General features: G+C 37.9%; 1 protein-coding gene across 1 annotated transcript in view; it reads right to left on the bottom strand.

Moving 5' to 3' along the window:
• Nucleotides 1-27709, bottom strand: part of TMEFF2 (transmembrane protein with EGF like and two follistatin like domains 2) — a 225950-nt gene that overhangs the window by 4746 nt on the left and 193495 nt on the right. The window contains exons 8-9 of the mRNA XM_010948700.3: nucleotides 2672-2795; nucleotides 636-794 (exon numbers count right to left, since the gene is read on the bottom strand). Of these exons, the coding sequence (XP_010947002.1) occupies nucleotides 636-794; nucleotides 2672-2795 (283 nt within the window). The remainder of the gene's footprint in view (nucleotides 1-635; nucleotides 795-2671; nucleotides 2796-27709) is intronic.

The raw sequence follows: 27709 nt of genomic DNA, 5'->3' as shown, positions 1-27709 counted from the left end.
CTCCATGTTTCCTTATATCAAGGTTTTCATGTCTTACAAAATAATCTTCTCATTATAATGATTTTCTTTGAATTTTGTGACTAAAAGTTATTCTATCACCTTAAGATAAAAATGTATTTGTTGTTTATACCAAATATGTTAAAAGTGATTATACCTGAGAGTTATACTGGGAAATATAAGTGCCATAAATGAGAGCTATAATTGAATACTTTTTTAGGCCTTGTATAAAATCTATTCTGACCTCATTTGGCATACTGATCTGGGTAAGGAAGGAAACACTGGTCATTAACATCATCTGTCAGTAGTTTGAATGAAGACTGAGTTTTTATAGTTAAAAGAAAAGAGCATGTTTAAACAAAGATTGGTATTACACATTAGAAGGGAAAAAAAGACCTTTGCTTAGGAAATAAATAACCCTCATCATAATGCAAAAGTAAGGAAAATAATTTATACCAGTCCAGAATGGAAATCAGTATCTTTCCATTTGTCTATTCAAATGCTGTTGTGATGAAGAAATAGGACTCCAGGGAATGAATAGTTGTAGAGCCCCTGAAGGGACTTGTCATTAGAGTGATCTGATTAAGAAAGGAGAAGTGACACATCACTTTATTTGGCCATTGAGTGCAGTTACTGACCTTGTGATGCAGAGGACCACCACACAGATGACAGCAATCTGAACCGTTCCGATCACGGCTGCGATTAAGACATACTGAAATCGTACAGGGCCGGGAACAACGTACAGTACACTGTAGTCCTTTTTTTCACAGTGTTGTCCAGTATAACCAGCATCACACCTGGAAGAAATCATAGTGTTCAGTCACCTGTGGCTGCTGGACCCATTTTTATAGTTGGCTGATGGGCATTTATCATCATTGTGAAATTAGAGCTTTTTGTTTACCTCTCATATAAAAATAGTACTCTGTAGATATGTTTCTCAAGTACCTATTTTCAACAAGGTCTCTTTGTGTTTTTGATTTCAAAGATACATGGTTTATTTTTATACTTGTAATAATAGATTTTGAAGATAGGAGGGTTAGGAGATAATTTGTGGTGCTAATATAGAGAGACAACAGATGCCCAGGAACAATTGTTCTTTCTATATATTTTTTTTTTCTGGTGAGCTTTATGTTTTATTTAACTTGCTCTTTAATCAACCTAAGTCTACATAATTGCTTGAGAAAAGGCTTGTTTCTGATGACATATTTATAAAAAGTAGTGCTATTTATTTTTGGATAAAGGATTCTCTATGCTACTGTTAGAATAAGTGTTTAAAAAAATGTTAGGGTCAGAGGCACAGCAAGAGTGATTTCTTCAATTTGCCAGTCATAAAGTTGTCCACTTATGTTAGAAAGTCAAATTTCAGTAGAAAAAAAAAATTAATTATGAAGTAGGCAATTAAGTTCGGCAAAACATGCGCTATTCATCTGAGGATGAATGCTGCCCCTCACTCGCTCACCCTCACCAGAAAGCTCAGGTAGGCAATCTCATGCTAGAATTAGTATTTGACAATGAAATGAGGAAACACCTCACATGAAAACAATACTAATGGGGACCAGCTTGTCATTGACTTTGTGCAACTATTTTTTGGTATTTCACTTTGAATTTCTCATAACTGCATCCTGGGATCTTGTCTTCTGCATCGGAAGGGTTTAATGATGATGAACTATGCTGGGGATGTCAGGGCAGCAGGAGCTGCCTCTCACACTGCCTGGCTTTACTGGAAGGCAGGTGCTGGTGTATTCAGTGAAGGAAAACAGGAAAGGAGGACAGTCCTTGAGCAAGAGAGAGAGAGAGAGAGAAAGAAAGAAGAAGAGGGAGAAGCAGAAGAAGAGAAAAAGAAGAAGGGGAGGGAGGGGAGGGAGGGAAGAGAAGGGAAGAGAAAAAGAGATACACCTTTCACCGTATATCAGTACACAACCTATTCATCACATGCCACGTGCATATTCCTTTAATAAAAATACATTTGTTTTTTCACTTTGGCTTTATCATCCCTGAAATAATTCTGTTCTATCCATGAGTATTCAGCAGATATTTGTATGTATTAACTAAATCCAGACAAGCAGTTTCTTTGTGTCTCAACTGAGTTTGAGTCTGTGGAGATGCAGCTAATAATCTCACTACACGAGTCTTGTGGATAGCAGATCCACAGAAAAGAGTGTTTGCCTAGCTAAATCAAGATTGATGATATTTACTGGAAGACCTGAAGGACTTTGGAAAAGACGACCTCCCAAAAGCAACTATGTTATCTCATGTACTGAATGGATGGATGTAAGACCCAGCCATTCCTTTATTTGAGAAATATTTACCAAGTACCTGACATGTGTCAAGCACTGCTCTGTGTCCGTGGGAGAGAGTGGTCAATAAAACGGAGGAGGCTGTGTCTTTAAGGAGCTTGCAATGCCCAAAGGACAGTGTAACATTTTACCTGAAGAGTGTATATAATGACGTGTTACATAGTATTCGGGTATATAAAGTACACACATTTTGTTGTTTTCTAGTTTGTGTGTGTGTGTGCATGTGTGTGTGTGTGTGTGTGTATAGGAGAGGCAGAGAAAAGCTTAGCTGCTGATCACCCATTCAGGCAGAATGCCATCCAACTCTGTAAACATTCAGAATGTAGTGTCTATATTTTTACTTTACACATTTAAAAGTTAAAGGGTGAAAACATTACCTGCAAGATGGCTCCTGCATATTGATAGAGTGTTCGCACTTCCCGTGCATGCAGAAGCCATTGTAATGTTCTGGGCAAGGTATGTGGTGTTCTCTGGCACTTTCTTCTAATTTGTTAGCATTCTCTGTGAATACAGATAAAAGCAATACCCCCATAAATACTTTCTTAGCCTGGTAAGATCAACCAGTGCATTACAAAGCAGAGCTACAGTAGGCAAAGACATTTAAAAGGGCAAGAATTAAAAGGCCATGCTTCAGAAGAAAGAGGGAGAAAGAATTGAAAGACTGATGTCTCTACAATTGTGTTTAGAGATGAAACTGCAAAATTACCCAGTGCTTTTCATGCTTTTATGCAATTTCCTACATCTTTAAGAGCCAGTGGTGTTTCTATGAGTTGTCAGACAGCTTTAATTTTCCTTGTGTAGAGACCGTACATTGATCATAAAATAATTCAAAAAGAAATATCCTATTTTTTGAATTTCAAAGCCCAGCATAATGTCCCTAAAAGTAAATTGCTGTAATACCTTGATGCTCTCAGTGTGGGAGCTTAAAAGTTAAAACATGGCCGTGTTCAATTGTTAAACAGAAGTTTTCCAAAACCAAATGCAGATTTCAACAAATGTATTCTTTCAGGCTTTTTTCGACTACTGTGAACATGAATTTTACCAGCACCCATCCATTTTCTTATTGCCTAAATAAAGCTATTGAAAGAGTAAACGTTATTTCAGAATCACTTATGTAGACACTAACACAGTACATACTGAATGCTGTAAGTGTATTCCAATTCATATTAGTTGGCCTATGTTAGCAATGTTATGTGAAATTTAAACTCATGATAAAGAAAAGACTTGTGTTCTAAAATTAACCCTTTCCTGGGTTATTAACAAGTTTTGTTTTTTCAAGTTTCTATGAAGATAAAATATCTTTATAGAGACCTGACCTTTATCTGACCTTTGTTAGTCTAAATACATTTGCTTCTTATTTGTAATGCCATCTCTCAGAGGTCTTTCATTCTTTATAAGTTCATAATATAAAGTTTTGCCTTTTTTGAGTTTCTTCTATCATCTGAGACCTGATACACTTTAAAATTCTTGCTTAAACGCATAAGAAACATAACTCTCTTGACGTCAATCTGAAGACACTTTTCAGCACCACAGTAATTGGTCAGCAGTAATGGATTCTTCCAATGATGGCAGATTGAGAATAAATTGCTATTTGTATGAAATAGACTATTTCCTATCATTTACCTATAGGGGTATGGTTTTTTATTGTAGTGCATCCTTATAATTTTTGCTGGCAGTCACGGATGATGACAGTATTCATCATGAGAAAAAAATGTACCTTCAGTATCAGTGAATTAGACTAATATATTATTTATGTTTAAGCAGAGCTATGAAATATCTATACATGTTAAGATCTAGGTGTCCTCTGTAAAACACTAAAGTTTGAAGTGAATTGTTAAATATGTTAAGTGCTTTCTTGTGTAGGGATATTTATGTTCATTGGTATGATGGGTAATATTTCAAATTACAGACCCAAATTAATAAAGGATTTATCATAAACATGCTGAAGAGACTAGAGATGACATGTAAATCATTCATTTTTTTCTATATCTGGTCTCTTTACCTATTTAGGTAATCTTTTGTTTGCATTATAATATTTCTACTTTGATAATTATTATTAAACTGAATGAACTACTTCCAAAGAAAAGACTAAGAATATACAGAACTTTCTATTTTGGTTTCTTCCATTCTTCCAAGTTACTTTGGGCTTTTGTGTCATAGTGTTTTTGGTAACAAATCGCACCTGCAGTAAGCTAACGCAGCAAAACTGAAATGGAAAGTGTGGGGTTACAATTTCCAATATGGGACTATGTGACCAAAGTAGGAGCACGGCATTTAGAGACACCTTGAGATGGCCTGCCATCTTTCATGAATCCATGAAGACTCGGCTCATTCCGTGCCTTGGCTGGGAGGCTACAAGCCAGAGTGGTCAAACCATGCACCTGCTGTTGAACGACAACTTTAGCTGTGGGGTTTGCCAGCCTCGCTGCTGATGTAATGAACCAGCACTGATTTTCCCCTCTTATTTCTGGATCTTCTCTCCATAACAAACTATTCAACATTTCTATTTAGTGTTCGTTAGTAACCCTTCAGTGCTTCTGCACACCTGCATGTAGGGGAATTTCCGTTACTTCCCTGCATTTCAGTTGTACACTGTGATTTCTGTCAGAGTATTTTTCAAACACATCTTATTAGGGCTATTTTTCTTTCTGTCAGTTGCAAAAGAATATCAAGAGTTTTCTTAACTCAAAATCCATTTCTAAGGCTATTTTATGTTTAACTTTGTCCCTCTCCCCATACTGCTTTTGTTTCTGGATTTGTACCATATCCACAATCAGGAACTGAAAAGTCAAGGGCAAAACAAGAGCTTGTTTGAGTGAGACTGTTGTCTTAGCAGAGTAAGAGCTGGATATGTTCACAAAGTTCATTATCCAGACTGGATGATCACGTGGGAGGGGAATAGTTTCCATCCTAGAATCAGCTAATTAGTTTACACCATTCCTTATGAGCTTGGAGTGCTCTGTTATGCTGCTCATAGGATACTGTCAAATAAGAAAGTTAGAGAGATTGAAAATAAATGAGTAGAAGAAATGATCCCTGGGCAAGAAAATGAGAGATCATCAATATATGTCAACGAATTTATAGTCAATCCAAACAAGTAAACCAGTTGATTGAAAACCTGAATACATAACCACTTCTAGTAATGCAATAGACATGTTTTAGAAATGAGATTTAAGTATATTAGGAAGAGTAGATACACAGAAATCTAATACCCCAACCAAATGTATGTATGGGCCATGGTGGGTCTTTGTGATCCTGATGTATATGCAGAGGTATTCAAGCCATAACAATGCATTTAAAGATTTAAAGTCACAGAAAAATGACACTTTTGGGGTCTGTATGTTTTCTCCAGTGGCTGACGATTTAGGCATCAACTTCTCTGTTCTCCATTTAAAAAGAGTTTTAATGTCAGGGTTGTGCTCTTTCTTCTAAGAGAGAGAATGATGATGGTAGAAACTCTTTTGTGTCTTTGTTTAAAATCCTTGTTCAGTTTCCTGTTTAAATGTTTACAAATGGTTTGTTCTGAATGAGATCCTGACTTCTTTAAGAAACCAGTTTCTGGTAAAATCTGAGTTACTTGCAGCAGAGCTAAAAGGGCTGCATGCGCCTTGCCAGTCAGCATTCCCGTCAGGAGTTACGGAAGTGGGCTAGTCTAAAGCACAGCTCTGAGCATTGTTTCTATGCTGGGGCTTTTGGGGAAAGAGACAGGGTGAGCCGAAGAGACAGAGGGGATGGTGAATGGCAAGCTCTTGCTTTATCACAAGTCAAGTAGCGTAAGTGGATCAAAAGGGTGCTGAGCCAGGCATAGCAGTTCAGAGACTTTAATCAACTATGGCGTGTGTGTGTACTTGTGGAGTGTGTGTGTACATGTGTGTTTACCATTACCCCTGCCTTCTTCCCAAAAAGCTGGAAATAAGACGTTGTTCAGAGAAGTAATCTATCAAAGCCACACCTTACGGATTGAAGCAGAAATATGGCTCTAAAATTAGACTAAAACTATTTCTGTATCTGAAGAAAGGATGTTTCACTTTGGATAAGGGTTGGAGCTTTTGGCAGAAGAATCTGAGTGTCACGCTGTGTTGTGTATTCAAGCACTTTCCAGGGTGGTATGCCCTGAGAAGCCAACTTGAACCAGCAAACCCAGAGTGCCCAGCTGCGGAGATGGACGCACTAGACTGTCAATGTCTAATGCTATTAAATATTCACTCAGTCAACCCATTTCTCTTGTTTCGATGCTCTGCTCTCTGAGCGGGGTTAAAATAATTTGACTTCTGTGTAGCCGACAAATTGGGAATGGCTTTGAGAGTACCACCTGGATATCTTATTTATTTGACAGTTACATATCGCATTTGAGTGAACTGATTGGTTCTGAGTTTCCCTGCATTTTGGGGGCACAAGTCAGCTTTCTTCAGCCCACTCAACTCTGGGGTTTCGCAAGATCAAATTTATGCACCTGTAGGCTAAAGGACCAGACCCCACACATAGTGCCCTACAGTCTGGGAGGACTTCGGGGGGCTGATCAGATGATACTTCTCTGGAGACAGCCCTATTTTGTTTTAATTGGGACTTTCTTTAGTGTATATACAGATCATCCAGGCCACTGATTCCCCAGGGGGAATCTGATCCTGTGTAAGGATTTCAGAGTAAGTTGGAAAGATCCTAAACTAGAAGTATCATCAGGATTTAGAGGATGTTTTAAGGAGGCCGGTTTCTACTGCAAGTTTTTAAGCAACCAGAGCTCCTCAATAGGGGAAGGAGTTACATAGTGAAGTAGTGAGTTTGTTGGGGTATTCAAATTTCTCAGATGTGTTACTATTTCTCAGATGTTGCAGAGTGTTCTGTATGGTAGGTTGGATTATTTCAGATCTCTAGGTTCTTTGAATTTTAAGAGTAACATTTATTTCTTTTGCTCATATTTACTTATCGTGGATTACTAATAAATAGTTATTGAAAAATATTATTTTTGATATTCTGGGGAAAAGAAGTGGAGACATTATTTAGATATAGTAAACAAAGGAAATCACTTTGCCTTAATTATGGGGGCATTTTACTTTTTCAGATCGTGTAAAATATCTTAAATATTTACCATGTCTATAATTCAGATATCCTAGTATAAAGTGATCTTCATTATGTATTGTCTTCCTTATGGGGAACAATATGTTTGTGAATCTAAATTCAATTTTTTTACATCATGCTTTAACATCACCAATTATCTTAACAAGTGCATGCATGTGAGTTGTACAGTTTGGTTTCTTATCTTTTCAACTCTCTTTTCCTGTGGGCACACAAAATGTGCCACATTTTCCCAGCAAACTAAAATTTCAATTTTGGATGTATTTATATAAAACTTGTATTTTTCATGTTTCATAACAGTACAAGGAAACACCAGCTCTGAGATATTCATGTACTTGCATCCCTGTTGTGACTACTTGATTTTACTCTTCTCCTTCTTACTGCCCTATCACCAAAACAGTTTGAAAATAATTTTATTTAACCAACTAGAAAAAGAAAAACTATCTTTCTTTCCATTATGTTTACATTGTGCCTGGGACAGAAACAAATGATGAATTTAGAAGCAAAGTCATGATTGTCCCATTGTTGATTAGAATTGCTTTCAAAGGAGATATATAATTCTTATGGTTTCCTGTCCTTATCAGGTAGAAACATATGGGATGGCAGTAAAACCTTATATCTGGCCTGAATTGCAATCGAATTTTTTTAAAGACCAAAAAAGCATTCCTATTGAACGGGTTCTGAATGTAATGCAATATTCTTGCACCTTAACCAATTCTATAATAACCTCACCTGCTGTCATGGTTTTTTCAAGGCACAGATGAGCAGAGGAGAAGCATCTTTCCTTTTTTAAGCCTCTAGGACAGAGACTCAACTGAGCATGCTAGCTAAAAGTGACAGACTAGCACAAGGGACATGGGCATGTGTCCTTCAATGGACACAATTGATTCTAAAGTTTCGTAAAGAGCAGAGACCCAGTCACAACATTCCTAATCTGTTCAAGATTTAGAAAAATAACTTCAAAATAGAGATCAAGTCCTTCAGATGCAACACATTCAACATTTCTTCTGCCAGTTGAACATTATCCTAGTTTTTCAGGAGAGTAATTGAAACTGTTTGGATCTCCAACTTTGCTAATTAGGTAAAGGTATGGGTTGGGAGAAGGACAGATGGAGATACAAAGAAATTCTTTCTTATCCTACCCCTGATCAGGCACTAATATTAAATGTGAAATGTGATTATCCACATCACCTCTTGCATATGTAAAAGTTCTTATTGGACATAAAATGAAAATAAAGGGGAAGAAAACTAATTTTCATGTTACTACATTCTCAGGCAAGACCTTATTGACACTATTCAAGAATTGCTTGAATTTCAGTTGCAAAAAGTACCAGCATTGGAAATAGACATAGTAGTTTGAGGACTGGGGTGACTGAAATGCAACACTACTGGATGATTATTTGCATGGACTTTTATTATCTCGGGTTCTCCTGGTAATATATTTACATGGATAAAAGCTAAGAAATCTTTAAAACCTTGGGAGAGGAACTTGTATGTACCATTTTAACTTCTGATATCCCAATGCAATTATTATAAAACTAAGGATTTGACATCACAAGTCTCATGCAGATTTAGCCACAAATTCTGGACTTCCAAGAAAAAAAAAATTTGATTATTATTAGGAGAAAAATAAGCAGATATTTAGCTATTTTCTCTGTCCTTTGCCTTACAAATGCTCTGCTGGCTTCAGGTGGCAGAGCCCTCCAGAAAGTGAAGGGAGCAGGCTACTGGGGGAATCTACGCTCTGCGTGCAATGGTCCTTTTCAAACTTCACCATTCAGTCAAGAGCCTATTAACTCTCAGCAAGTGGGTAACTCCTACAGGTTTAGAGGATTAAGTTGAAGACCTTTTAAAAATATAGTATTTCATGGAACTTTAGATGTCTTTGACAACACTTTGTAAACATCGGGCCTTGGGAAGAGTCAGGGATCTATGGTTCATTAGCCTCTCGGGGGTCCAGAGCCGGAGTTGCCTTAAGCTTATCTGGGGCAATTTGCTGCCACTCTCCCCACTGAGCTCTTGCTGCAGCAACCCTGCTCTCTTCCAAGCTGCTCTTCGAAGACAAAGTTTACTATAAACCTTAGAGAAATAAAAAGATACGGGAAGCCATATTATGCCAAGGACACTCCCCTCTCCTTTTCTCTTCTGTCTTGAACTACAAGCTGTGAATTTCTGGCCAAATTAATTTGCTTAGCAGCTAATATGGGTGTCCCTTCTTAGTGAGCTTCCTTGGTGACAGTGTTGCTGATGACAACCCAAGTGACAGAGTGTTCAGGTCCTGTCCACTTTTGTCTTCTGTGTTACGTGAGTCAAGCTCTTTTCTCCTTTATAAGCTGCATGTGCAGCAATGGATGAATAGTCAAGACAAACCTTCTCAGGTGACACATTTGTTTTCCTCTGTGACTCTGAAATTATTAGCCAATAGAGAATGAGGGCAATTTAAGCTGGAGCATTCACTACAGACTTAAATAATGTAGATAGGACAAAAAATTGGCTTTCAGTAATTTGTTCTATGTAAATATTTCTTGAGTACCTACTATGTGACTGGCATTGTGCCATGTATTATTTGTAATATACTGTGTCTACTGGTTGTTTCCACATGATTTTGCTTGTTATCTTCTAAGCACAGCCAAGAAAACAGATCCTGAAGACAGGATGATAATAAATGTATCTACAGTTAACTGTAGAATCTACAACATGCCTAGCATTGTGTTCATACTTAGCATGACCAAAGTGTATTCCTTATTACAGCCCTGCAAAGTAAATTTATAAAAATCTGGTTTTACATAAATGAGGAAACTGAAGCTCACATAGAAATTTATTTGTCTCAGAAATTTATATAATTGATAAGCAAGAACTGGGTTCAAAACCAGGACTCTTCCCAGTGTAACATGCAGACCACGCAGTTAAGAACCTATTAAAACACAAGACAATGTCGCCTCAATAGCTTATGTATTGTTTGCCTTTTATGACTTCTGACTCTCTATCTCACTTGGATCCTGCTGCTGCTCTGAAAGCCAATTCTTTTCTTTTTCCATCCTTCTACCTTGGGAGAGATTTCTGGTCTAAGGCCAAGCCATCCTGACTCCCAACCCCTCCATCCTCATTAAGGGCTCTCTCCAGCAATGATCTCCTTTCTCTTCTGTATCTTTAACTTTCCTTTACTCTTTGTTCCTTGCCATCAGCATTTAAACATTTTCAAGAGGCTACCTTCTTAAGATAAAAATCCACCCACCTCTCTCATCCGTGTCCCTTGGTGGACCTCTTCTCTTTTTCCCTCTTTACAGCTAAACTTCTTAAGAGTCCCTCCTCCTGTTCTCCACTTCCTGCAGTAGCTCCCACTCACTGTTTCACCCACCGCTCTCTGGTCACCCCTTCAGACAACTGCTATGACAGGGTCAACCAACAACATCTTTGTTGCTAAAACTACTTGTCTCTTCTCGGACCTTAACTGTCCCAATCTCTCAGTAATTTGATACAGTTGACCACCTCTTTCTTTTTGAGGTCTTTTCTGCCCTGGGCTTCCATACTGCTTACCTCTTGTATTGTTTTGTTTTGTTGTTCCTTCATAGTCTATCTTGTGAGCTACTCTTTTCCAACTGATTCTTTAAGTGGTAATGCTTTCCTAAAGTTTTTCTTTTCTTTTTACACTTTAAACATTCTCCCCGAGGGAGTTCATACTCACTCAAGGCTTCTATTGTCACCTGAATGCCTCTGACTTCCAGGTTCTGATTAGCCAGCCCAGATCACCTTGTAATAGGTGATCACAGTTTCACAGAGTTTCATATCTATATATCAAAGCACCTCATGCTTCACAGGCACCTCAAACTCATCCTTCTCCTCCCACTTCCTTGCCCTGCTTCTTATGCTAAGCATATTCATTCACTCATTGACCCAAATAAGAAATCTGGGTTTCACTTTCAAATTCTGAGTAAATGACCAAGTACTAGGATTTCTACTTCTTAAGGATCTACCAAGTTTGTTCATTTTTTTACACTTCTGTGGCTACTCTCTCTCTAAATCAAATCATCACTATCTCTCAGCTCGTCTCCAGTCTTGCCCTCTCTAGGTCAATTTTCCACACTAAGCCAGAGTGATCTTTCTAGAACAAAAATATGAATTCATAATGACCCAGCTTAAGTCCTCTCCCGCAAAGAAACAATTCTTGATATTCCTCGTTACTCCTCCAATGAATGAAATTTTGACGTTACTTGGTCACTCAGAATCTGGTCCCAGTTTCTCCATTCTCGCCTCTTGTGATTCTCTTGCATCCTCTTACACTCATCATCTGAAATTTCTCTCTGCCCTCTGGGACTTCGCATCTGCAGTTTCCTTTATCTGGAATGTTTATTTCCCTTTTTATCATCCATTTACCCAACTCCTATGCATCATTGAGGCCCCATTATTGACATTACTTCCTTTAAGGAACTTCTGTCATCTTCTTCACTGCCCATTGTCGTTTACTTGTCTGTGTGATGCATTCGTTCATAAATTCCTTTTAAAGGCAAGTATTGTTGTCTGTCTTGTCTGTTTGTTTATTTTACCGCTGCAGTCTCTGCACTAGCAAGACCATAGCACACAAAAGATGATGGACACGTATTTTTAAAAGAGAAGAAGCTCTCCTAGGTTAACTCACTGACACAGTTACCCAGCATGGAGAAGCTGCCAGAAACATCCAGAAGTTGTATCAGTAGAAAAAGGATCTTAACGTTGTCACAGAAGCAACTTACTGTAGGGCAAGGGTGGCATCAGAAAATGACTGAGGGGAGGCTGAGAATGACCTTAGGAAAGAGCGTCTGCTGGAGGAGTATGGCCACAGGCCCTGTAGAAATGGACCAGGAGAGAGGGATGTGGACCCTTCCTACAGTCTCTGGTACGGCTAATGGAGACATGAAAGCATCATCTAGTTTTTAAAATAATATTCCCTCTGTTAACCAAGGGAGTGTGATTTTAAAAGGAAGCATTTATAATCAGGCGATTGTATATGTAAAGATTGTAAATTGTATATGTAAAGATTGAAGAATTTGGAAAATTTAGCTCTTCTAGGTGGAAAAACTGATATCAGCATGCATGTCATATCTCAGACATCATACTGGAAACTTGCATGGTCAATTCTGAATTCATAGATTCTAATTTGGCCATTCACACTGTATCTCCGGTATTATCCAGAAGTCAGAGATGGTTGAAATTTTTTCAGGATAACAGAAAAAGGAAACTTACTTAAAAAACAAAACAAAACACAGAGGCATTTCAAAATAAGAACTAGGATTATAAGTTAATAAAACAACTTCATTAATTGTCTGTTTCTAAATACAATCCACATTTTATTCTCATACTTAAAAAATAATAGATGGTAAACACAAACTCGAAGTGCAGATCAACTTGATGCTATTGCAGTGAATAAGGCTAGTGATCAGCTTGGTTTTCTACAAGAGCACTCTGAAAAGAACTGGAGAGCTTTTATAGTTTCTTAAGCTAAGGAGCAAAAGTATAATTTTTACTCTTCAACAGACTTTCGTGAGCAGTGTCTCAAAAGTGCTTGAGAAAACACTAGGAATAATGTCAAATTCTCTATGGAAACAGCTTTAAAAGTGGACTTCTATTCTGGAAAAAATAAAAAGAAATAAATAAGTTCTAAAAAAAATTCGTGGTGAAAGCACTTCAAATAGCTAGAAATGTTATATAGAACATTTCAGTGGAATATTTAAGTTTAATGTTTAATTCTAAACATTAATAAACTGCCTGGCCTAGAAATGCAGACAACCACAATGGAAGATTCCTGAACAACATCTATAGGTGCAGAGCCTTGGCATCTGGATGCTACAGAATCTTAGGAGACATCCTTGATACTCTGATACCCTCAAAGAAGTGTGTGTATGCACTTGCATGAGTTTTTTATAAACACAATTCTACTTTGATCTCTTATTAATGACAGGATTTAATGAGATACAGGAGTGGGTTAGTATCCTAAAATTTTTCTTTTCAGGCTGATATTGCTCTTCTGGTGCAGACCCACCTTAACTGCTTGTCAAAAATAGATTTCCAGCTGAATCAGAATCCCCAGCTGAGGGACCTGAAGTCTATCTTTTAAAAAAGTACCCCAGGCAGTTTTGACGTGCAGGTAATTTGGATCACAGAACTCCTGACTCCACCTAGCCGTTCCTCATCTGTCTCTGTCTCTGGACATCGAATGCTATGTTTTCCTGTTCCCCGGATCCTTTCCCTGACAGCGGTGCTGGCGTTGCTCTCCCTTTGTGGTCCCAGTTCTACCTCAGCTCCTTCTCTGTAAGACGGATCTCAGCCAGCTGTTCCGTGTCCAGGAGTCTGTGAGCAATGGCTTGCCCTGTGCTGCTCTTCCCATGCCCATGTGATGAGACATCAGGGTCTTCCGCTAGCTATCAAGCCTTCCTTGATCTTGGTAGTCAGCCTGAACAATTCATTTTATTTTAGAAGGTCTTTGCCTCTTTTGAGAATTCAGCACTCAAATAATAGGCAGCGTGCCTGCAACAAATGCCGAGGTCTGTGAGGGACTTCCACATGTTGTCAAATCTCAGGTATCTTGAGACCAACTTTCGTAAATCTCCAGGCTTCTTTAATGGCTCTGTTAAATAACTAACAGAATAGCGACAAGAGCTCTCCGTGTGAAAGCAAATGAAGCATTCTCTTGGATATAGAAACAAATGACATAGCTGAGAAAAGGTGTAGATTATATCAATGATTATGATTGGTTCAATTTCCAAATGGGAGTAAAGGAGTATTGGTCCATTGGTGATATTTTCAAACATCCAGCTAGTCTGTAGAAAAGGTGAAATTGTGAGAGAAGTAATGGGGGCAGGAAAGAAGACACAGAGAGGGAAACAAATGGAAGCAAAGTCACTATTTATGGCAGCGTGACAACTGGGAGAGAGAATGCTACAACAAACAGCGGGTGTTGGAGCACAACAGTAGGGCAGCAGGGGAGCGACAGCTCTTTAGTTTCTTGGGCAGCACGAAACAGCCACCCCTGCTTCTAAACTGCAGATCTTAAGGACAATGGACACACTCTCTGGACCAGAATTTCCCAAGGGGAGTTCTGGTGATGCATTGCTGCTTCCAGAGCAGGCTGCATGGAAATAAGTTTGGGAAAGAATAGATTAAACATAGTTATATGCGTTTCTTTCCTGCTGATTTTCTGAGTCCTTAAAAGGCTAACCTGCATTGTGAGATGCCTAGAAAGGACACACATTGTGGAGTGTTCCTAAACTCATCTGTCTAGGAAAACTCCCTTTTCTTTTTAGGAACATTTTGTAGGACTATCTCATTACACTCCATCCTGGGAAACATTGCATTAGACTACGGCAGCTCCAAATTTTTCACATTAGCACACATGTAGAAAAGGATAATATTTGGTTTTAGCAAACAGAGGAGACAGCTAGCCTGGAGGCTAGCCACCCAAGCCCCCTGACCCATCAGTAAGTTAACACACCTATTACCCATTCAGGGCACACATGAAAGCTTTGCAATAAATCCTACTTTCTCCTAGGGCAGAGACTGTGTGTTATTTACTGTAATATCTCCAAGGTGCAGAACATGGACTAGCGACAAGCGGGTGTTCAACAAATAACATGAATAATGAGCAATATGGCAGACGTGGGCAGTGTATTTCAAAGGCACCTGTACCTTGGTGTGGTGGCTTTCAAAAGATTAGTCCCCCTTAGTTTTTTTGCATCAAAGAGCCAGCTGCACTTAAGTGCTGTATCCTTAAAGGCACAGACAGTCCCTACGTTAAGTGACAAGGTAAGGTGTGATACAGTGGAGAAGTCTAGTCTGCACAGCAGAATGTATATCCTCAGTATGGCAGAATTAGGTGCAGAGGTGAAAGCCATATTTGCCATACACTTCAGTCTTCTTCAGGGAAAGGCAAATGGCTAGAGGGCAAAAATGTGTTGCTAACCATAAAAGACAAGAAAGCTATCCTATAAGTGACTTGAAAGTGCAAGTATAGGTAATTGACAGGTTGATGCGTTTGCACATTTCTCCTGTATGATGTCATGGCCCAAAAAGGGCAGTTAGAAAATTTACAGCGCAGATTTAGATTCATTTACAAATTTGGAGTACTGCCATATGTTGGTACCTGACCAAATTAATGTAACTGATTCTCATTGAGAGGGTTAGAAGGTATACCATCTCTTCTAATATTTAAGGATAAGATAAAATAATTTTAAGAAACAAATGCAGCTGATAGTGCTAAGAGTATTTCTGAAAGTCAATTTGATGTTTCAAATAAACATTCTAGATAAAATTGTTATCGAAAAAGTCATGGAGTCAACTCTAAGACAGAATTATGTAGTTTTTACTAAAAAGGAATTTCTGAACATAGCATAGCCTCTGAACAGTTTCATGGTGTTGAAAGTTACTCTGTTTTGATGCTGTTTCTCAATTATCCCTTGGTACATGCCTGTGAATCAAGTATCTTTGTATTTAAGCAGAACAAGACTGTTATTAAAGGTGGTATGACTTCCTAAAATAAAACTTCTAATGATGTGATAATCCATCACAGATTTCCCATGTAGCCCCTCTTCAGCCTGTTCCAGATACATGATAAAACCACTGGGCAAGTCTTCCATGCCGAGTATTATACTTTTTTCTTTTTTAATGTCAATAAAATCTTATAACTAGTGATTATTTGGTAAAATAATACCTAAATATTTTATTGGTTACTGCACTGGGTTTAAAAATGTCCTCCCAAAACTAACATCTATCTGGAACCTCCGAATGCAAACTTTTTGGGAAATAATTAGTTCAGATGCTTTCATAGTGGATTAGAGAGGGCCCTGAATCCAATGACTGGTGTTCTTGTCAGAAGGCCATACGAAGATGCACAGTAGAAGGTCCTGGGAAGATGGAAGCAGAAACTGGGGCTCCATTGGTATAAGTCAAGGAATGCAGGAGCCACCAGCAGCTGGAAGAGGTGAGGGAGGAGTCCCTCTTTGAGACTTTGGAAGGAGTGCAGCACTGCCAACACCTTAATTTCAGACGTTAGCCTCCACAACTGTGAGATCATACATTTCTGTTGTTTTAAGTCATCCCTTTGTCATTATTTGCTATGGCAGCCCTAGCAAACTAGCATAGTTACCATTTAGCAACCAAACTCTCACATTGATAAAATGCACTTTTTAATAGTCCGTGTGGAATCAATGAAAATGAACTGAAAGATTTGTTTCAGTTAGTATGTGACCTATGCATTGTTGGTTTATGTTTATTTTCACAATGTAATTATTAATAGTGCCTCCTTTCACTCTCAAAATTGTCCTAGTTAGGGTGGTAAATTATATGACCACGTTGGTTTAAGCCTGTGTTGAAATATCTGTGGTTTTTTGCGTTTGCAACACAAAAATAATGTTTTAAGGCACTGATGTGCCAAAGGATGCTAATAACCACAATAAAGAATTTTTGAGAGGCTGGGGAGAGTTTATGAGAGGGGTGCTGTTTTTGATTTATTAATTCATCTTATAAGAAAGACAGTTGTTTCACATTGTTCATGTCATACAACAAATGATGCTGCATTTTACCTTTATTAGAAAGAAGCAAATGGCCAAGAAGCAAACTGACGTCAATGAACTTTTCAACAAAATTCCGGGTATTTCTGGAGTATAACCCCTTACGTTTTCTCTATCTGCATTTTCAGAATGCCTGAATAACTGATGCTATTATGGGATTCTGACTCATTAAGAAAATGCTGACATTTATTTAGCATCTTTTGTTTAAGAAGGATGGGAATTTAGAGTACTCCATTAAGAAAAGTTGAAGGTTAAATGTTCTGATATTTGAAGTATTATCCTTTGGTTAAATACAAATCTTTCAAATTTAGGACAATGCATTCCCCTAATATCCTAAATAGCTATGAATCCTCTCTCTTTTCTTCACACTTTTGAACAATTGATCTGCTTCTGACACTTCCTTAATTTCTAGTCAGTGATAACTTTGAGTGTAAAAGCTGCCCTAGAAATAATTAAGGATGTGGTCTTAACAGTTTCTTTCCACTTGGACAGCATTTAGGGCTTGAAATTTAGTTATTAACTAAGTGGTACTTTGTGGTCTCATAGTGTTAGTTTATCTTTTCATAGGCCTGACGCATTCCCAGTGTATAATTTACACTCCCCAAGTACACGGTTAACCACTCAAGAAATCAATAGGGGTTATAAAACATGTACACATTTGAATTTGGAGACAGTCAAACACCTAGTTTATCCATTAGAAATATAATAGCTGGCACTTTGAATTGGGGCTTACAGGAAACTATTTTGGAACAGAAAAAGCATAAAATAGCTATATCCAGAGATGGGAGTCGAGTATAACGTAGGTGATGCCAGCAAGCCCCTCTCTTCTGCTATAATGTAGGCCATCACTATCAACCCACAACTTTTGGCTCTTGGAGTGTGACCACGTAGCCCTTTGGATCCAGAGAAGGTAAGAAAAATGTTTTCTCTTACGAAGTTTTGAAATTTACTAGACCTTGCTCCTACTTGTACCTAATTAACACATCCATTTATTCATCCATTTAAAAATACTGACTAATCTCTTCCTAGGTGCCAAATGCTACAAGTACAGAGTGCACAGCAGTGAGTCAAAAAACATTTCTCCTGTGAAGGTCATACATATCATACATGCAACATACAAGATCAAAACCAAACAAAACCTAGCATCTAAATCAGAAATGTTACAGGGAAAAGGAGTGTTCAGATAGAGCAGAGAAGGGTGGGAAGCCTACGTGAGAGAGAGGAGGGAAGAGTGTTGAAGAAGGAAGGATGAGAAGAATTCAGCCAGGTGAAGAACCCTCTGAGTGAGTGGCACACATGGAAAAAGACTCTAATGTAAAAAACAGATATTCCAGGAGCCAGCCTACAGCAGAGGGTTCCAAGGGGAGTAAGGAGAGGGCCAAAATGAAGTGGAGAGACCAGCAAGGTCCTTACTATGTAGAACTTTGAACGCCACACTGAGGAGTACCGATTTAATTTAAAGTGCAGTGGGAAAACATTTGGATAGTTTCAGGTAGATCTCACTGGTATGGAAAACGGATCATTGAGGGAAAACAGAGAAAGCGGGGAGAACAAATAGGAGAGCAGAGCTGAAGGGTAGGGGAAAGACAGTGCCCAAGCCTTGGACTTGAGTAGCAGCAACAGAGGGGAAAAAAGTACATCTATTCCACATATGTCTTGGAGGTGGACTGAACACGACTTATTTGTGTATTGTAAAGGGAGAGGAATGAATCAAAGATGACCAGGCTTTGGGCTTGAACATCTGGTTAGTGCCATTTTGTATGATGGGGAAGATTGCAGGAAAAATAATTAAACTCTGATGTATAAACATGACAGATCTCTGATAATGATTTTGGACACTGCATTGAAAACTCTATGTTTATGTTTGGGTATGTCTACAGAAGAATTGCTATTAACTGAAAGAAATTCATAGTTTAGTAGGAAAATTATCAGGGCTGGAATGTCTATTAATAATATTAAGCAAATTTATGATTTTTAATGGAAATCTTCTACATGGCATCTAAAGTAGGAAGGACATTTATAATGGTCTACAAGGGATGTGGAGATATAAATGTAAAGGCAAGATAAGAAATACCATGAAATGAAAGGGAAGAATTAAACTATGAAGAAACATCAGTGAGGAATGCTTTTAAGTAAAGCATTTTTTCTCTCCTTTTGAAAAATTATCACAAGAAAGTAAGAATTATTGAAAGATAAGAAGTATGTAAATTTGCTCCCTTCAATGTCCATTATGTAACATAGGTTCTACTTAGGCCAAAGGATTATTAAATAGTGTTATTATTTTACTGTGTTTAATGATTGACATGTCTAAACCCATTTTTGTAGCTACTGTTTTATTTGAGACCGCAACATCCCTAAATGTTAGGTGTGGTAAAGATATGAATGTGTGTGTATTTTTTTCCCTTGATACATTGGAGGGTATTGATATGTTGAATTCAGTTATTCCCTAGGGTCATACAGTGGGTTAGGGCAGAAAGCTTGCTCCAGAAACCATGTGTTCTCATTTTTTAAATAATTTTTTAAAATTTAGGATAGTTTAGACTTACAGGAAAGTTACAGAGAGAGTACAGAGAATTCTCATATCCCCACAACCAATTTTTCTGCATGTTCTCCTTTTTAATCTGGTGTTTTTTTCACAATTTTTCAATGGTAAAGAATTGTCTTAGGGTTGAACATACAGAGTTAAGGGGGGAAAAATGAAAGAAGCAGTCATCTGGATAATTCCAGGCCAGAAAACAATTTTGTCTGAAAGATACAGATAATTGAGACAGAAATGTTCTTTTTCCTGGAGAGATCCCTATGATCGCCTTCCTCCTTCACTTGAATTTGTAGGTACAGTTATGACCATAAATGTTTCACTTCCTAACAGGAAACTGTGTATCATTCAATGTGAAGAATGCGTGTTGTTTGAGAGGGCTAAATGGCTTAGTTCTATACTTCTTTTCTTAAAAATATTTTGGATATTTTCATTATAAAAGCACTTTCACATTGATTTAAGAGTAGAAAATATAGAAAGTCCTCATTGTTTACACCCTAAAGAAAACCACTATCAACGTTTAATTTACTTACTTCCAGTCTTTTTACCACATGTATTGTTTGGATCTGCTTACTTAGATTGGACCACACATAGGGTATTTTGTAAGCTTCGTGTCTGGCCATGTCTAAAAGCTGATCTCAACTAGCAGAACTGTTAAACTGTTCAGCATGGGACACTGTAAGGAGCCCATCTGGTCTGTCTGGAGAGGAGCTGTGATTACTGGAAGTCTACCTCTTATGTTAGTTGGGCCAGGGACATAGATGATGGAGAGACTAGAATTCGAGCTATCACCCGTGGGAGAGAAAATGGTACAAACTTTCAAAAACTAAAAGCAAAGACTCATTATAAATAAATCAATTGCAACATCCTTTATGAAAATGAAAACTGAGAAACTACATAAATTTTCAGCAATAGTTTAATATAGGTATGTAAACTGTGGTGTAATTAGATAAATATCATTCAGTTAGAAAAAAAATTATGAAGAATTTTGATGACAGAAAAATGAATTGGATACTAAAACGTATAATGTGTGGAGAAATTAAAAACCTGGAATGAATTTCACCCCAGTTTTGACAGTGATCGTGACAGTGCTTATTTCTAACTAGTAGAGATAATTTTCTACAATAAATATGCTTTATTTTTATCAGAAGAATATACACGAATTGAAAAATAAAGGTCATCAAATGATTCCTTTTTTTTTTTTTTTTTGGATGGGGAGCTTAAAAATAATTGGTTAGGTCTTTGAATTTAAGATTTTACTCTTACTTGTTCATTTCCAACTGGGCGTATTCATTTATCACTTATTAACAACCTCTCATAGTAAAAATGTGAAATCTTACTTCCCTCAGCCTATTGAAAAACCCCAATGTTCATGATCATCTTCATGTCTTCATGCTGTTTTTAAGAAACAGATTCTCCAGTTCCCAAACTTGACTGAGTGGATTTCCATGCCCTTGGGGCTCCAAAATCTTTTCTATCATACTTGCAGTGCCAGGGATGGGCTAATTGTTTTTGAGGGTCAGACCTTCTTTCATATTTCTGTTTTTTTATTGGTCTTGGGTCACTGGCAGCAATTACTACCATGTCCTGCCTGTGGCTAGAGGTGACAAGACTGTCCTTTCAGAACCCTGCCAGCCTTAAACACGTGCAATGTACAGATCTTCATCTGAGACTTGGAACAATGAATCTTCCGCAGCAATTAATGAAGATCCGTTTATGTAGAGAAGATGAAGTATGCCTAGCAGAGGAACAGCTTTACAGAGTTTCAAGAGCCCATCTGTCTTTCTGCTAAAAAAAAAGTTGGACCCATCCAAGCCTTTTTATCATCTTTTCAAGCTAGGTCATTCCAAAGAAATTAGGAGCGAAGATGAACACAAAGTGCTTTAGGCCCAGTCGTTTCTCTCTCACTCTCTAAGTATTTCTCAGTATTCTCTGAGGGGCATCGGACATAAGGCATGTTTGCTATTAGTCTCATCATACACAATTTATATGTTATATGAATCAAATAATTTTGGTAATTGACTGACATTTTGGTAACACTGAAAGTAATCTCATTTCTTCTACCAACGAGGAACTTTGTCAAATTGAATCTGAAATCTAGCTCCTCCACCTCCTGGCTGTGGGATTTAGAGCAAGTCGTATACCCTATGGATCAGTTTCCTCATCTGTAAAATGGAGATGATCGAGTGTTTGCATAACAAGGTTATACTGAGGAATAAATGAGAATATTTATATAAAACCCTCTGAACAATAGCTAGCAAAAAATAGGCACTTAATAAATGCTTTCGATTTTCCTAGTTATTGTCATCACATGCCCTCATAGTCATGTTTTCAAACAAATCTAAAGGAAATAAGCAAGAATAAAGCAATAGATCTAGAAATAAACATCCCCTGTGTGCTTTATGGTCACTTTGCTTCGGTTTTCATGGAAATGCCTGTCTGCAGAGAAATGCCCTGGCTCGCACTTACAAGTCATTCGGCAGAGGGGGAAAAAGCAGGCTTTGGAAGAGAGAGCCGAGCTTAGGCTCAGCACAGCTATTTGATATTGTTTATTGTTTTTTGGCAAATTACTTCACTCCTCAAGGCTTCTGTCTCCTCATCGAAAAAGAAGGAAACAGAAAAGCAAACAGGCAAATACGTATGACATGATAACTGGGTAAAGATAGGGGCCAAAGAACACACAGAAATGATGCCTGGACTCCAGGGTGAAGGCAGGGAGCAAATGGCCTCCGTTTCCTCACTGTCAAGATGTCTGAAATAATAGTACCACCTGTCAACAGCTGGGAGGCAATAAGGTCACGGGCTTGGGAGCTTGACTGTCTGGGTTCAATTCTGGTTTTTTCCACCCTCTGACTGTGTAACCACAGCCAAATTATTTAACCTTTATGCATGCCTATAAAACATTTATAACAATGTCTGGCACACAGTGAGAACCCAATAAATCAGAGCTATTTTAAACTAATATGTGTAACAACTAAATGAGATTTTAAATCTAAAGAAGCATTTGTTTTAGCACAGTGCCCGGCACAAAGTAAATGCTTGATAAACGAAAGTGGCTGTTAATAATCATCGTCATTCCCAGAGGAAGGCTATCCAAGCTGAAACATGAAGAATGAACACGATTTAGACAAATGGAAGGAGAATGAGTGTTCCATGTTGGAATAATATATACCAAAAGTCAGAGGGGAGCTAGAGCATGGCTCTTAGGGGAAGTGTCAGTTTCTGGAGCACAGAAAGTGCAGGAAATGAGGGTAGAGGGCATAGATTAAGGTGTGTGGTACTTGCCATCAAAGCTTTTGTACCATCCTGCGGTGAAGGTGGCACACACTAACTGGCACATGCAAATATGTGCAGTGCTCCCACTCGTGGGGGAGGCTGTCTCTCTGGCAGGACCAGCAGATTCATGTCATGCTTGGCTTATCCAGCCTTTCAGTATGTGTCGTTGCTGGCATCTGATGAAAGGATTCAGTTATATTCAGTACTGGAGTCTTGCAAGAACCTTGGGTGGCAGAAGAGCCCTTTGTAAAAGTCAGAGGGAAGGATTATAGGATCAGGAAAGATTCACTTTGTTTTGACAAATCTACAAAGGGGACAAAGCCATGGTGCCTCTATCTCTAATGAAAGAATCTCTTCCATGAAGTCTTGAAAAAGAAATGGAATTCTCTTTTGCCAAAAAAAGAGATATCAGGTTTAGATTATTTCTCAAACTCAAGGCAATATTAAGAGTATAATCTGAATCATTTATTAATAACAAATCTTATGACTTGAAATGTATTCTTATCTCCTAGATAGAAGAGTTGCTGACTCAATATGGTCTATTCTGATGGAAACACGTTTGTTACAATAAGAAAACATCCATATTCCTCTTTTGGAAAATAACTTTATGTTCTTATGTTTGATGGAATAATGAGATTCTGTAATACACTGGAAAAAAACCATGCATGATATTCATTCATTGTGGCAGTATATCATAATTCCTCAGCTTCCCTTTGTCATTAATAACAGAAGATTATGAATAAAACCATACTAATATCCACCAGATGTTCAGAAAAACATAAATATCTCCACATCAGCACATTTTAGCAAAAAGCCAACAAAATCTTCTCTACTTCTTTTTCCTTTTTTAGTTTTCTGAACATGTTCCTCGATATGATATTTTTAATCCTCATTAGAGATTTGCTTCTGGTTCCTTGTATATCCACCACAAGAAACTGACTGTATAGTTTCAAATGTAACCAACATGTGTCTTGCCACCTTTCCCCCTATTTCTCTGTGAATTAAGAAGCAGGCTGGTGTAATGGGAAGAGATCAGCCAGCTTTGTGGTCAAAGAGATATCCGTTTACACATATTCTCATCTTCTTAATAGCTAGGTGACCTTGGGAAAATTGCTTAAACTTTCTGAGCCTGAATTTCTTTATCGTTAGAATAGCAATAATAATTCTTTCACTGAAGGGTCATTTCAAAGAAAAGCACTAATAAAGTGCAAGCATTCACCCATATTCAATGAAAGGTAACAGTTATATTATCCATCTGAAGACCATTCTGATTTCTTGGTTTCTTTGACTACTGGATTTTCCATTTTTCTTCCCCACTGATGACTTAAGCTTATTAAAAATTTCTTTTTTTCCCTAAAATTCAAGTTTTTCTCTTCTGTTACCATTCTAGAAGCTTATTGTCTTAGCCCCAGCTCCCTTATAAACACGCTGTGTGAGGGTGAGGGCAGGTTTTGTTATGCTTTTTAACACCCAAGACAAAATTGTGCACACACTACCTGACAGACTGCAGATAGTTCCTCCGCTTAGGGAAACACAGCTCCCACATGGGCTCCATGAAATGGCCAGGAAAATTTGCACAAAACACTTTATCAAATGAATTTTTTTCCCTGCAGTGAATTCCACGGTCTCAACTTGGAAAGGAAGGAATTACCTATTGTGGAAACAACGCTTCAGAACCTGGGATGGGCTGCCTGTTCAGGTGAGGCTAATTAACTCCTTCAGAAGCTAAGAGCACCAGAACAGGGCACGAAAAAATGTAACTTGTAGAATGGTACCCTGGTGTTCTGGAAGGATAATTCATTTAATATGGAAGAGTTATTCATCCCTGTCTGGTCGTTAACATGCTATGGTTTACCAGAGAAAGTTTCCCAGGGTGACCATCTTGTACCAAGGCAGCAGAGCAGGTATGAAACAGGAAAGAGGTAAAAGTTAAAAGTCTTTGCTTTTTTAGTCCAACCTTTAGAACCTCACATTAAAAAAAAATCCTGATGCAGAGGTTAAGTGTACAGGACTTCATGAGACCCTTGATTTCCATGTCAATCTTTAGAAGGAAGCACCCTTTTCTACTGGGTCGTGTCCGTCACCATTCAGGTCCTGTGGGCTTTGACTTACTTTGGCCATGTGGCTTTAACCTGGAGTGCCACAGCGGTATTAAGAGGTAGTAAAGATATGTCCTTCCAGGTCTTGACTCACTGCTACTCTATCAGTTTATTTTGATTCAGAAATTTGCTAATGCTCCACAAAGTCTCCCTTCCCTGGAATTCGGAGCGCAGCTTATTTATATGTAGATGTAGCTATATGACATTTTCAAATGCCATACATTTGCATATGAAGGTCTCTTTCTTCCCCTTTCAGTAAACAGTCTCTGCTATTACTTCCAAAGCAATGTTTAGAATTATATTTTCTATACAGGTCTTTCCTTAAAACGTTTTTTTTTTTTTTTTTAAATACCCAGTAGCAATAAAAAAAGAAACCCTCAAGCTGGAATCCATTTTTGGGGGGTGAGTATATACATACCTACATATATATAAATATGTATATGTGGCGTCAGGGAGAGAGATTCACCTTCTGTTTCTGTGGCTTTGTGCTAAAAGTTTTGTAAAAATGATAAAAATATTATGGTCAAAATTTCTTAAGATGAAAACAAAAGTGACATTAATTTGATATGGAGCTTCCCTTAAAAATTGATATAGTTTGGTTTCTAGAGAGATGACCATCAGTCTAATCTATTCAACAAATAACTATTAAATGTTTATTTTCCAGGCACTGCATATATAGTGCGAAATAAGACAAATTCCCTGTCCTCATGAAGCCTACACTGTAACAAAGGAAGACAGAAAATTAAAAGGTGAGAACATGAGTACCTAAAACATTCTGTTCTCCCTTTTCAACACTGAAGAACAGCACACACAGTACTGGCAGAGAGCACACCTGCGCTGCAGGTGGACATTAAGTAGGGTGGTCAGTGGGCTTTCTTTTGAAAGATATGAAGGGTCCTGACACGGCAAGGGAAGAGAGACATGCATCTTTAAGAGCACAGAAAAAAGCTAAAGCAGATTGTAAGCTTTAAACATAATTATACAGAAAAATAAGGTTTGCAACAGGAAGGGCATCTTACAATACAATTCTGAGAGTGCAGTGAGCTTTTCATTGACGTTAGAGTTTTAAGAAACATGAAGTACAGTCAGGCAAGAGAAAGAAATAAAAGGGATCCAAATTGGAAAAGAAGAGGTAAAAGTGTCATTATATGCTGATGACATGTTACTATATATAGAAAACCCTAAAAGGTCCACACAAAAGCTACTAGAGCTGATTGAAGAATTCAGCAAGGTAGCAGGTTACAAAATTAACGTTCAAAAATCAGTTGCATTTCTTTACACTAACGATAAATCAACAGAAGAAGAAAGTAAAGAAACAATCCCCTTTAAAATAGCACCCAAAGTAATAAAATATCTGGGAATAAATCTAACCAAGGAGGTGAAAGAATTATACACAGAAAACTATAAACCATTGATGAAGGAAATTAAAGAAGACTTTAAAAAATGGAAAGATATTCCATGCTCTTGGATTGGAAGAATCAATATTGTTAAAATGGTCACACTGCCCAAGGCAATCTACAGATTTAATGCAATCCCTATCCAATTACCCAGGACATATTTCACAGAACTAGAAAAAATCATAATAAAATTCATATGGAACCATCAAAGACCTAGAATTGCCAAAGCATTACTGAAGAGAAAGAAAGAGGCTGGAGGAATAACTCTCCCAGACTTCAGACAATACTATAGAGCTACAGTAATCAAGACAGCATGGTATTGGTACCAAAACAGACATATAGACCAATGGAACAGAATAGAGAGCCCAGAAATGAACCCACAAACTTTTGGTCAACTCATCTTTGACAAAGTAGGCAAGAATATACATTGGAATAAAGACAGTCTCTTCAGCAAATGGTGTTGGGAAAACTGGACAGCAGCATGTAAAACAATGAAGCTAGAACACTCCCTTACACCATATACAAAAATCAATTCAAAATGGATTAAAGACTTAAACATAAGACAAGATACAATAAACCTCCTAGAGGAAAACATAGGCAAAACATTATCTGACATACATCTCAAAAATTTTCTCCTAGAAGAAATAAAAGCAAGAATAAACAAATGGGACCTAATGAAACTTACAAGCTTCTGCACAGCAAAGGAAACCAGAAGTAAAACAAGAAGAAAACCTACAGAATGGGAGAAAATTTTTGCAAGTGAAACCGGCAAAGGCTTGATCTCCAGAATATATAAGCAGCTCATACGACTCAATAAGAAAAAAATAAACAACCCAATCCAAAAATGGGCAGAAGACCTAAACAAGCAATTCTCCAAGGAAGACATACAAATGATCAAAAAGCACATGAAAAAATGCTCAGTATCACTAATTATCAGAGAAATGCAAATCAAAACTACAATGAGGTATCACCTCACACCAGTCAGAATGGCCGTCATTCAAAAATCCACAAATGACAAATGCTGGAGAGGCTGTGGAGAAAGGGGAACCCTCCTACACTGCTGGTGGGAATGCAGTTTGGTGCAGCCACTATGGAAACAGTGTGGAGATTCCTCAAAAGACTAGGAATAGACTTACCATATGACCCAGGAATCCCACTCCTGGGCTTGTATCCAGAAGGAAATCTACTTCAGGATGACACCTGCACCCCAATGTTCATAGCAGCACTATTTACAATAGCCAAAACATGGAAACAGCCTAAATGTCCATCAACAGGTGACTGGATAAAGAAGAGGTGGTATATTTATACAATGGAATACTACTCAGCCATAAAAACCGACAACATAATGCCATTTGCAGCAACATGGATGCTCCTGGAGAATGTCATTCTAAGTGAAGTAAGCCAGAAAGAGAAAGAAAAATACCATATGAGATCGCTCATATGTGGAATCTAAAAAACAAAAACAAAAACAAAAACAAACAAACAAACAAAAACA

This window comes from Camelus bactrianus, chromosome 5, assembly GCF_048773025.1.
Source record: "Camelus bactrianus isolate YW-2024 breed Bactrian camel chromosome 5, ASM4877302v1, whole genome shotgun sequence".
In the NCBI taxonomy this organism is placed as follows: domain Eukaryota; kingdom Metazoa; phylum Chordata; class Mammalia; order Artiodactyla; family Camelidae; genus Camelus; species Camelus bactrianus.
The sequence above is the reverse complement of the archived record's forward strand: the minus strand, read 5'-3'. Positions and strand labels throughout refer to the sequence as shown.